Here is an 11868-nt window from a genome sequence, read left to right as displayed (position 1 = left end):
CTGAGATTTATGCAGTTAACTTAGTACCTTAGTTTTAAGTCTTGGATAAATACCAAGCCATATGCAATATGAAATCCATTCAATCGCTTCCCATATAAGACCAAGTGTCCCTGATTATTGAAGAAATACAAAAAATAGCTAATGGATTCATTTATCATATGTGCCGCCTGACCTTAGCACATACAATTCAAAAGGTTCGGTCTACGCTTCAGTTTATAAATTTTGGTCAATCAATTTCGATATGCGTTAAATATTTGCAGTTGTTAATACGCGTAACCTCTTGAAATGCTTGATTAAATATTAAATTAACTTGCCGACTATTCATACATGAGTGGGGAGATTTGGGCGTGTGTCGGCACAAAAAAAAAAACACAAGCTCTTGCTTCCTAAAATAGTTTAAAAATGATCAGATTGTTTTGTAAATTTATTAGCGGGGTTACACTCATAAAAATAATTTTCTACATTTTAGAAAATCGCCCTAAAAAATTTTTCGCCTTTGAACTGAGAAAAATTTTCTATTTTTACGACAAATTTGCCAAAAATTTAAGGCAGGTGACCATAAAAAAATATTTTTAGGGTTAATTTTTCTATTTTTCTAATATTTAGGGCGATTTTTTTCGATTTGCTTCGTTTTGACCTTTTCTAAATCCAACGGCGAATTGCCCTAATTTTTTTTCTAAAATTTTTCTAAATACAAGGGCGATTCGCCTTAAAAATCACTCCAAAAGTGTGAAATTCGGTAGCCCAGCGGTCTAATCACTTGCGCTTTCAACTTTGCTATATGAGGACTAAGGTCGTGGGGTTGTGGGTTCGAACCCTGTGTGATTCAACTTGATTTTTATGTTTTTTTTTTTTTTGTAAACATTATAATACTGAGGACATTTTTTCGTCCGAATTTTAAATTAAAGTAGTCTTTAAACCTTAAAAACGTACGGGAGTTCTGAGTTAAAAGCATACTTTGTGTTTGCGGGCAAGAAAACGGGACTAATTGTCAAAGTCGTCAGGAAAAAAAATATACGGTTTAGTTGTCTTTAGTCATATTATAACGTAGACCTCAAGAAAATAAGATGTGTGCAGAGTTTGTTCGTCGTGTTGCGCGAGGGATCTGTGGTGCAGCGGTAGGACGTTAGACTCTAAACCGAGAGGTCGTGGGTTCGATTCTCGCAATGACCAAAAAAAGTAAGTTGTTTTTTCTCCTCATATTTATTTCCCTAATTCATTTACAAACATGATTTTTCAGTTCTAACGGCTGTGCTGTATAGATCGGGCCCCCCTCTTAACGCGGCTCCCATATAAGCTACACACCAATACAATAATATAAAACGGTGTCCTTCGCCGGTGTTGTTTAATTAAAGCAGTCCCAGTTCCCAGAATATAGACGATTAAAAAAAAAACATGCTTCCCAAATTCAGTTAAGCATGCTCAAACACGTTTTTTTTTAATTTGTCTAATTTTTTAGGGCATTCGCCTATAAAAACAGAAAATTCGCCCTTAATTTTAGAAAAATACACCTTAAAATTAGGGCAAATCACCCTAAAAACAGGAAAATATTTCTTATTTCAAGAAAAATCACCCTAAATTAAACCAAATTTCCATCGGGATTTTTTAGAAAATTTTTCTAAATACACGGGCGAATCGCCAGCGGATACGATTTATGGGCGATTTTCTAAATCCACGGGCGAAAAGTCAGTTTTTTAGGGCGATTTAGGGTAAAAATTTCTATGAGTGTATAAATGTTCTATTGGACCACAACATATATTCGGGGGTTTTCTTTTTAACCTGTCTGAAAACCTGCGTCATAACCCATCATAACAAGTTGCGTGAATAACTTAGAATAATCGATTATATATGTCATAAATATTCTGCGAATTTTCTTTATCCAATCAGCAGAGAACCAACGTCATTCATGCACCATAAGATTTTATGGGTTTATAGAAAATTAGCAAATTTGTCTGAATCTTTCAAATTTAAAGGTCATATATATTCCTGACGTAGATACATTCTTTTTTCACCCGTTATACTTCCATAAACTCAATTAACCCTAAATTTTTTTTTAGAAAACCGGGTATCTTATAGTCGCGTTAACATTTATCTTATCATAAATTAAATCAGATCGAAATATACAAATAATTAGGAAACATGATTTTATATTTTTAGATCTTCTAATAACTTGTTACGCAACATGCAGAATAAATTGCATACAACTTTTGTTTTAAATTTAAAATAAAAAAACCCGAAACCCTATAAAATTATTGTCATATTTTAAATTTAAATGTATTATTATTTTCAGTAGTGAAAAATAAGCTTACAAAAGCATTTGAATTGGTTAGCGAAGACACCAACCCGTTAACAGCTTTCCTCAAAATATTGCTTTCTCGCTTTCGCGCATGCCAAAAACGCCGGCAACCATATAGTTGTCCCGCTCTGCACCCACAAGAGCCAAAGAAAACAGCGGATGCAAAAATGTCGGCAATCCGCTTACTATTTTTTCTGGGCTCCTGTTAATGGACGCGCGATACAACAAATCGCACTACACAAAATAGTACTCGGAAAAAAGTGACTTTAATGTCAGCCAACGAGAACGTTTTGCTGTTGGCCGCATTTTTCTAACACCAGTCAGGGCCCCATCGAAAGGCCTTAAAATGCACCTGTTGAGCCCAGCAGAATACAATTCGCTCGGTAAACGGGCGGAAAAAGGGTTCGAGGGTTTCGGGGGTTAAAAAGGGTTGGACGGAAGGAAGGAAGGGCGGTCGAGTCAATCAGATGAGAGGCCAATTACAATTGTGATTGCCAATAGGCCCGGGACCTATCATCGAATGCAATGGCCAAACAATGGCCAATGCCACATGAAATACGAACTCCACCCACATAATTGAGGAACAGGATTTAAAGGTTCTGCTGGGAAAGCGGGAAACCTGTTTTTCGGCTCGTTCTTCTGCAGATTCTCTGGCTTATCGAATGGCATCATCAGATCGTTTGCAGTTCCTGCCCTGCTCTTTCGCCTGGCCAAGGGCCACTTGGCCATTTGGCCACTTTGGCCTGTAATGGCTTTATCCCCGCTTTAAAGCATTTCTGGTTGGTCTGCGCCTGTCGCACCAGTCACAGTAAACAGCTGACGCCGGCCGGGCGCTATCACTAAATTGAAGGGAAGTTAAATCGAAGAGCCGCATTTTCCATACTCTTTGTGGTGAAAATCTATGTAAATTAATAAATATTATGTTCAACAGATGTTCTGGGTTGTTAAATATCTATGAAACCGTATTATATTACCAATTCTGAAGTTATACAAACATTGCCAAAGTCGTTAAAATTTCATATAAGTATAAAAGTTAACAAAAATTTATGATACAATTTACTTAGCTTAAATAAAATTAATAAAGGCATTCTTAAGCCATTAAAAATTAACATCTTTAAATAAAATATATTAAATAAACTATAAATAATATCTCTAAATAATAAATATCCTAACTATGGGTACTGTAAGATTTTGTAGTCTTATCCCTAGAATTTTCAAACCCCTCCTGTACTATAACAAAAGAATGCGATTGGCAAAGTTCCACTTCGATATCTTGTAAAAAGAGCGAGTTACAGAAAGTATCACACCCAAAATCGTAACACCCTCCGCAAGGGTATGAAAACAATACACGGCGTCCATGAGACCTTTGTTTGGCTGTGTGTGTGCGCACGAAATGCGGAGCGTTAGCAGCTGTGACGGCAGCCAATAAGAGCCACCATCCAACTATATGAGGGCAAACACCATCTATGCGATCCTGAGTGCCTGGTGTGCGGTTTGTGTCATTCGACCAACACAAATTTTGAAGTTTTTTTCTAGATTTTCTCGCTGTTCGAATGCAGGCACTGGGCGAACGCTTGCCGACCAATAAACTGTAGCAACGATTCCGGGGGCCAGCGGTACGACAATTCCAATCCCATGCGGGCGCAGGCAACCCAAACCACCAACCAAAGTTGCGACGAATAAAAGAAGCAGAAACCGAAACGGCTCCGAGTATCTGTGTGGTGTGTATTTGTGCATCTGTATCCGTGACTGGCACTCTGTGTGTATCTCAAATCCGTCGGATTGTTCGTATCGATAGGGCGCCGCTCGTCGGTCTTCTGGCTTCTGGGCGCCTGGCTAAAATATCGGTAGTTTTGTTGGCCGCGTGACGATTGCCGCGTGACTGAAATTGATTGGAATCGGTATCGATAAAGCAGGTGATGTTGCTGCCTCCTCTGAGGATCAGCTAAATATACTAGGTACACAAAGTATTACCTAAAGAAGTCATAAATAATAAGGCGATAGAGAACAAAGTCATTGCACCAATATTGCTATATATTTTATTAAATTGTTCTATGAGTTGCATGGCACACAGTTGACATAGAAGATGAAATAAGGCAAGAAATAAACTACTTCATAGAAATCCCTAGGCAACATAAATTACCAAAATATATCGGAGACCACAGTGTGGATTGACTTTAGTCATAAATAATTTTTAGATTCAAATTTAAAAATCCTGTTGTTATTACAATTAATGTTAAAAAAGTTATTGTGAGGTGTCTTTTTTCTAGCCTAATGGTTCTGAATTATTGGTCTTTTGACTAATGCTAGTCAATTTGCACCATTATGTCTGCTTTCTCTAACTCTTGTATCTGTGTTTTTGTGCAAAATATATAATTTAGAAATGTCATCGTTTCCTCGAGAAAATGTATACTCTTTTACCTTCCAATAAAGTAAAATTCACATTAAGTTAATGGTGCTTATATTATTAAGTTTTACGAATTGCATTGCAGACTTTAAGGTGCTCCTACATGAAACCAGTGTGCATATTTTCGGGGTTCCTTTAAAAATGTAAAATGTAATTAATTAAATTATTAAATTGTTAATTTGTAAAATTAAATTTATAGGTCTGAACTTCTATTCTATTTATTGAACTGTAAATTTGTTTGGTAGAATTTTTTGGAAAACTCGATTGCGCAGCCCTTATGCAAATTTAATATTTACTAATACAAATATTCTTAAAGACCTAAAACGTTTCAAAATTTTAAATACTGATTTTAAAACACTTTAATAAAAAAGTCTCTCGGTATTGTTTAAACAATAATCTTAATTATCTGGTCTAGACTGCCTCAAATGTTCAATGTTGCATGCGAATAGAAGCGGAATCAACATAAAACGTAATCAAATACTCAGCGACTAAGACAATAAAATGAGTGAAGAAACAGGTCGAGTGGGCCACCAGCTGCTTGGCTAGAAAGAGCAAAAGCCAAATTAAGAAAGTGCTCAGATTCGGTTTATGCTGCCGACGACCAAACCATTTCTTCTGCCATTGTGTGAATGTGAATCTCGAGTCTCGAATAATGGAAAAAGGCAACAAAATAGAAACAGCGTTGGTTTGGGCCTGAGGTTTTCGGTTTTTCGCCAGACGCTTGTTCAGTGGGGATTGTGACTTCAGCCTAGGCGGACGTGAGTGCTTAAGATCGTGCGAATCGAAATCCGAGACGGCCATATAGGAAGACAGAGAAATTCCAGCGAATTTGCATTTATGCGGGATCATTAACATGCACGTCTAGGAGCCATTAAAAGTGATCAAATTGTGCATGCAGAGTGCCATTTGTGCGGTGTGCCACAGCCCTAATCAGCCATTCAAGCCGCGCATGCGCAAGGAATATAAAAGCCGAACCCACAACGAAACTCCCGCGCACGTGTAACCTACCCCACGAAATTAATTGCCAAGGGCGAGAAATCAAATCCATCATCATGACTGCTTCACCGGGGCTTCTGCATATGGATCATCCGCTCAAGGCTTTCTATCAGTTCTTCCTCGACCTGATAGTGTTCAGCCTTAAATCTATATTTTACATACTCGAATCGATTTACTACAGCCTGCTGCCCCAGCGATTTAGAAAGTTAAAGGTACAATCCAAATGGGCATATTTTAATCTAAGCTCGATAGACTTTCTTTCCCCGATTGACCCTGGGCCGCACTGATTGCACAACAAGAGACACCCACAAAAAAGTATTTTTAAAGCAGCTTCCAGTTTACCACTTCAAATCAATCATAGGTAGAGCTACCTCAAAGTCATTTCTCTTGTGTTTTTTTTTGCCCACCGTCAGTTTTGGCAATTTCACAAACATTAATGAGCCACGCGCAGTTTTGTGGTAATAAAAACAAATTATGCACGCTTTTTTAAAAACAATATGAGTGTTCAAATCGAATTTATGATACTCTTTGGCTAGAAAAGCCAACTGAAACGTTTGGTTGGTTGTTTGTTTTTACACAGGGTCTAAAAACTTTCCCAAATTTATATTCCAAACTTCATTTGCAAGCCTTATAAAATTGTCGTAAAAAGCGTTTGAACAAACCTCTTTCTTTGTTTTGATACGCTTCGATGGTAAACAATTTTGTTCACACGCTTTGCTGGCTATTCATGAATGAACCCCTTCTCTATTTAAAACATTCGGCTTCTGCACACTTTACCCATGATATGAAACTGAGTACCCGAACAGCGAGCTCTTTAAATATTAGCTTAAATATTTGCTTGATTACTTGGTCTTATGGAGCTTTGTTTTCAATTGACTAAAGCCTATGGGTGACATTGAATTTAAGCTATTTACTTGATTGGCATAAATATTTGCCATGCCTAAACGCATCTTCAGTTTCTGTCCAAAAATATATCCGTGACTTGACAGTTCAATAAGCAGTAACCAGCTTAGTATGACAACAAGTTTTTCCTCATCCAAAACCTTGCCTTTTCCTTAGTCATTATTGTTGTTGCAAAGTGCACGCTCCACGCACACCAAACAAAAAAAAATTGCATAGAAAAGTATACATATAAATTACCAGCAATCCAAAAGGAAAAGTTAAGATCTGCCTAGCAGGCAGTTCGAAAGAGCTTCCTTTTCTGCACTGCAACGACCAAACTGATATGCTCTGCTGTAGAGGATTGAACTCCAAATTGATTGAACTTTGTTGTGGTGCCAACAAAATAAAAGTTGGAGACATACTTGCGAAACATAATTTATATTATGATTCAAGCAAATGATGCAAGTCACTCGTTGGCCAAAATAACAGTTTTAAATTATGCAAAATGGCCAACTCATTTTAAAGACAGTCGCACCTTTTTCGTATGCTAAAAAGGTTTGCTTACATATATTACAGTTTATGACTACAAAATGAAAATGAAGCAAAAACCAGCCTTAATAAAATTAAAGTAATTGTTGTTATAATATTATAATTTTATAATAAAGTATAGTAAAATATAATATAATTTTAATTGCTTATAGTAAAATAAACAACATTTTGATATTTTTTTAAACATATTTATTCGTTGAAGTTAATTTCTAGCAATTATAAAAACTTAGCAGCTATAAATACATTTAAGAATGTATTTTTACAATGGTTACCTTATAATTACAGGATGTCTCTGGCCAGGTGGTGCTCATCACAGGAGGTGGCGGAGGCGTGGGTCGCTTGATTGCCCTTAACTTTGCTCGACTTCAGGCCCGCATCGTCATCTGGGATATCAATCAAGAAGGTAGGGGACTGAGAAATCGCACTTAGATGCTAATTACTCGGTCACAGCTTCTGCAAGGCGGGTCAAAAAACCCGGTAGCTAGTGAAAGCTGTTACATTTACAATTTGATTAGCTTAACAATATTTGACAAAAAATTTTCCGTGCAGCCATTAAAACAACAGTGGATTTGTTGGCCAAGCATGGTTATGACAACTGCAAGGGCTACGTGGTTGATATCTCAGATCGGGAGCAGATCTACCAGCGGGCCAGCCAGGTCACCGAGGAAGTGGGTCCAGTGGATATTCTGATCAACAATGCCGGAATTGTGTGCTGCAAACCCTTCTGGGAGCTTCACGATCGGGTCATCCAAAACACCTACAACATCAACATCATTTCGCACTACTGGACCGTCAAGGCTTTTCTGCCGCACATGATGAAGAATAATCGTGGTCACATTGTGACCGTGGGTTCGGTGACTGGAATGCTGGGCACCTACGGCTGCAGCGATTACGCGGCCACCAAATACGCCTGCATCGGTTTCCACGAGAGTCTGCTCACGGATTTGAAGGCCCATGGCTACGATCAAATCCAGATGAGTTTAATTTGTCCGTACTACATCAATACGGGCATGTTTTCCGGGGTTCGTCCGCGGATGATGCCCATGCTGGAGCCGCAGTATGTGGCGGATCGCATCGAGAACGCCGTTCGCTGTAACGAGGTGTGGTGCGTCCTGCCCAACTCCATTCGCCTGCTGACTCCTCTTAAATGGTGGGTAAATTCATTAAAATGTATTAATTTTTAAGGTAATTATTCTCGGTTTTTCAGTCTTTTGCCTGCCAAAATGTGCTGGGAGCTGATGTCGCGTGTCATTCGTGGTCCAGAGTCTATGATGTTGTTCCAGGGACGAGGACGCGTTGCCGCTGGTTAGACTCCGCATGTAAATCATCACCGAATCACATCCTTTTAGCTTAAGTTGTTTTCAAGAGGCGTTTATCTATAGTGTTAAAATAAACTTAATTAATAAATTGAATGTTAAATAAACAAATTAGCTTACTTTACCTGCTAATCCCGCACTGTAGTTTGCTGGTAGTAATGAGGAGCCAATTCCGTCAGCCACTCCCTCTTGATCACCGTGATTTGGTTCATGAACAACTTGGTCGTCTGGAGCAGTTCACCATAGACCACGTACTGCGCCTGCGGCAGAGTATATAGCGTAGAGTTTGGATGAATGGCCAGTTCTGTGCCGCTGCTAATCTGTCGATAAACTCCGGAATGATGCAAATAAGCCACCTGTGTGAAGAAGCCGGCAGTGATGCACTTGCACAACGTTTCCACATCTCCCTTGCACGAGAAGATCGGAATGCCGTACTTCTTCCTGGCCAACGTGATGAGCTGCTCCCTCAGTTCGTGGGCCCTCTTGAGGTTTCTGTAGATGAGGTAGTACTGGCCGCAGAACTCCTTGGTCATGCCCTCCTCCACGAAGCCGGTGTAGACGTTCAGGAGCGTTATGAAGTCCCCCTCGGCCACCTCGAAATGTCGATGGGCAATGCGTCCACTTTGCTGAGCAACCGCCGAAGCTGGTCGCGAGAATATAGTTTGTACCTGCAGCATTGCAATGATGGTTATGATCTCCTCGGAGCAGCCCATCTGCCCGGAAACGTAGAGCATCTTCGAAAGCATGGCGCTGAAGGGCAGTTCGGCCAGCAAATAGCCCACTGGCTTGGTCAGATTGCCCTGCTCATCGATGGCGTCCAAGGCGAAGAGTCCTTCCAGCGCAGAAAGAAGATTTTGTGCCGGCGGCGGTGAGGGAAAGTCGAAGCGTAGTATGTTCCCAATGCCCAGAGCTTTCAATTGCAGTACAGCTCCGCTCATTTCACTGCGTCGCATCTCCGGAGGCTGCCGAGGAGCAAGGGCATCAAAGTCTGGTTTCGTATACAAACGGTATACTTTTCCCGGACGCATGCGACCCGCTCGTCCTGCTCTTTGGATCGCCGAAGCCTTGCTGACTGGCACTACGACCAAACTGTCGCTACAGGTCTTGGGATTGTACCACTTCACCTTGACGTAGCCACAGTCTATGACATAAACTATGCCCGGTATGGTGATGGAAGTCTCGGCAATATTCGTGGCCAGCACCACTTTGCGCACTCCTTTGGGTGGTGTAAAAAACACCGCCAACTGATCGGTACTGGACATGCTGCCATACATGGGCAGCACCTTGAGGTTCTCCTGCTCCGCGCTGGCTATGTATTCGCGCAGGAGATCCAGTGCCTCCAGGACTTCCTCCTGGCCGGTTAGGAAGGCCAAAATATCGCCAGGAGGCTCCTTCTGATGGAGCTTCCATATGGTTTCCACCGTTTCCTTGACATAATCGGCGCAGGGTTCGTTGAGGTAGAAATTACTCACGGCATGCATGCGTCCTTCAATAGTTAGTTTAACGCTAACTTCTCCCGATCCTGGCCAGCTGAAGAACTCGCTGAAGAAGCCCGCATCTATGGTGGCCGATGAAATGATGAGCTTGAGGCTGCTGCGCTTGCGAAGGATCTTCTTGAGCAGACCGAGCACCATGTCGGTGAGCATATTCCGCTCGTGGGCTTCATCCACGATGATAACGCCGTACTGAGTGAGCAGGGGATCGGCGAGAAGTTCGCGCAGCAAGATGCCCTCGGTCATGAACTTGATCTTGGTCTCCGCGGTGATTCTTTCGAGGAAGCGCACCACATAGCCCACCGTATCGCCCACCAGTTCACCGCGTTCTTGGGCCACGCGATTGGCCAGGGTGACCTGGAAATGAAGTCTTTATTTTGGGATTTAAGATGAATTATTAAGGATTACATACGGTGGAAACCCGTCGGGGTTCGGTGATGCCTATAAGTCCCTTGGAGTGCCAGCCCCATTCGTACAAATATTGGGGCACCTGGGTGCTCTTGCCACTGAAAAACATAAGAAAACACAAAAAGTTAAGAACACTCTTTGGGGACTCCTGAAAACCTTACTAACCTGCCTGTTTCACCCACTAGAATTACCACCTGGTGCTTTTCCAAACAGTAGAGTATCTGATCCCTATACTGTCTTATGGGTAAGCGTTCTCTCTGTAATTATTTTAATAGAATAATTTAATTTCACAAATAATAAAGCCGCTATAGGTAAACCCACCTGTTCCACGAGTCCCAAATTGTGATTGGCATTGAATACAAAGGCGGTGGACTGCTGCTCGCCACCCACACTATCCGTAATTGCGTCATCGGTCTCTGGTTTCAAGAATTTCGGCTTAAATGTAGACATTTTCTACGAATTTATTTTATTTAAGTTGTGTTTTGAAATTGAACAAACAGCTGGAGGCATCGGTGGAGTGACTAAAAATACCAAAGCGCCTAACAAAACGCTAGAAAATGTCGTAATTTCGGTCGTTTGGTCACACTTTTTTGGCGGGAAATATAATCGTTTTTAAATATCGATTACCAGTGGCCACTTTGCAATATTATTTTCACAGATCAATTAAAACTAATTTTTAAACTGAAAATTCAATACCTTTAACTTATAAAAAGAAAGAATAGATTCGTTGAAAACAAAAAATTAAAGAACAAATTATTTTGACCTCAAAATTTGTTCCTTTTTTTATTACTTTTTAATGAATGCAGAAATCGTTATTCTATTATTCACCCTTTCATCAACCTCTAAAATATATAATGTCCATAACATTCACCTGAGTTATTTATGCCCATGTTTTTGGCCATTTGTGGGCACGTTGCAGCACATGTCCCCTTTAGCGAGTGAAAATAACTCTAATTGCCAGTGGCAAGGCCACTTTCATTCTCTGCATACCCTATAGTACTCATTATGTACTATATTGTCCTTTTGGCCACGTGTGTGTGACAAAAGTGTCCCCCGAGTGTGCAGCTGTCGCCGACAGAAGCGCCCGGCCAATTGCTTTTGAATAAATATTGTATCTCTCGAGCAACAAACAACACACATTGTAAACTCAACTTTTGTTTCGCTGGTTTTTTGAATGCATACTATATATTTTGATTTATGCAACGTCAGTGCTATTATACGCCTCAAATATTGGACTGTGGTGGGGAAGTGGTCTTTGGGGCTACCAAACTCAACTCAATCGGCCCCACATGCAAGACCCCTGCATTCTGCATTGACCCTGACATTAAGAGCGCTCGCTTTAACTTTAACCCGAACCGAACACGTGCCCGACATGCACGTTTGACCAGCCCAACCACATCCGCATGCCAGTGCTGAAACAATGGATCCCGGCTCGGCACCGGCACCCAGAACCCATCACCCATAGCCATCAACCGCCCCAGACCCCACGGCGTATGAGTAATCCGAGTAAAGCTAATTAAA

The 11868-nt window shown here is 40.7% G+C and overlaps 2 protein-coding genes across 3 annotated transcripts; one reads left to right on the top strand and one right to left on the bottom strand.

The window, feature by feature from the left end:
• The first annotated feature begins 5399 nt into the window (after positions 1-5399).
• LOC108064029 (short-chain dehydrogenase/reductase family 16C member 6) lies at positions 5400-8557 on the top strand. Its single transcript, XM_017151357.3, has 4 exons — positions 5400-5911; positions 7416-7533; positions 7680-8280; positions 8338-8557. The coding sequence occupies exons 1-4, from the start codon at positions 5756-5758 to the stop codon at positions 8438-8440; spliced, it is 978 nt and encodes a 325-aa protein (XP_017006846.2). The 5' UTR covers positions 5400-5755; the 3' UTR covers positions 8441-8557.
• LOC108064028 (probable ATP-dependent RNA helicase DHX35) lies at positions 8368-10848 on the bottom strand. 2 transcript variants are annotated; one of them, XM_017151354.3, is made up of 5 exons: positions 10669-10848; positions 10513-10604; positions 10352-10445; positions 8572-10296; positions 8368-8506 (listed from the first exon to the last, which is right to left on the bottom strand). In XM_017151354.3, the coding sequence occupies exons 1-4, from the start codon at positions 10795-10797 to the stop codon at positions 8575-8577; spliced, it is 2037 nt and encodes a 678-aa protein (XP_017006843.2). In that variant the 5' UTR covers positions 10798-10848; the 3' UTR covers positions 8368-8506; positions 8572-8574. The 2 variants fall into 2 exon arrangements, with proteins under 2 accessions (XP_017006843.2, XP_070075810.1); XM_070219709.1 differs by having other exon boundaries at positions 8377-8506; positions 8567-10296.
• Positions 10849-11868: the final 1020 nt, after the last annotated feature.

This window comes from Drosophila takahashii, chromosome 2L (genome assembly GCF_030179915.1).
Source record: "Drosophila takahashii strain IR98-3 E-12201 chromosome 2L, DtakHiC1v2, whole genome shotgun sequence".
In the NCBI taxonomy this organism is placed as follows: Eukaryota; Metazoa; Arthropoda; class Insecta; order Diptera; family Drosophilidae; genus Drosophila; species Drosophila takahashii.
This window is presented reverse-complemented; position numbering and strand designations above follow the sequence as displayed.

What these genes read in the sequence shown, in the direction of transcription:
- LOC108064029 (XM_017151357.3), top strand. Translation starts at nt 5,756, where the DNA reads ATGACTGCTTCACCGGGGCTTCTGCATATGGATCATCCGCTCAAGGCT. An exon ending in AGCGATTTAGAAAGTTAAAG is followed by an intron (nt 5,912 to 7,415) that starts GTACAATCCAAA and finishes TTATAATTACAG; the next exon opens with GATGTCTCTGGCCAGGTGGT. An exon ending in CTGCTGACTCCTCTTAAATG is followed by an intron (nt 8,281 to 8,337) that starts GTGGGTAAATTC and finishes TCGGTTTTTCAG; the next exon opens with TCTTTTGCCTGCCAAAATGT.
- LOC108064028 (XM_017151354.3), bottom strand. Translation starts at nt 10,797, where the DNA reads ATGTCTACATTTAAGCCGAAATTCTTGAAACCAGAGACCGATGACGCA. An exon ending in CTAGTGGGTGAAACAGGCAG is followed by an intron (nt 10,446 to 10,512) that starts GTTAGTAAGGTT and finishes TATGTTTTTCAG; the next exon opens with TGGCAAGAGCACCCAGGTGC. An exon ending in AACCCCGACGGGTTTCCACC is followed by an intron (nt 10,297 to 10,351) that starts GTATGTAATCCT and finishes CTTCATTTCCAG; the next exon opens with GTCACCCTGGCCAATCGCGT.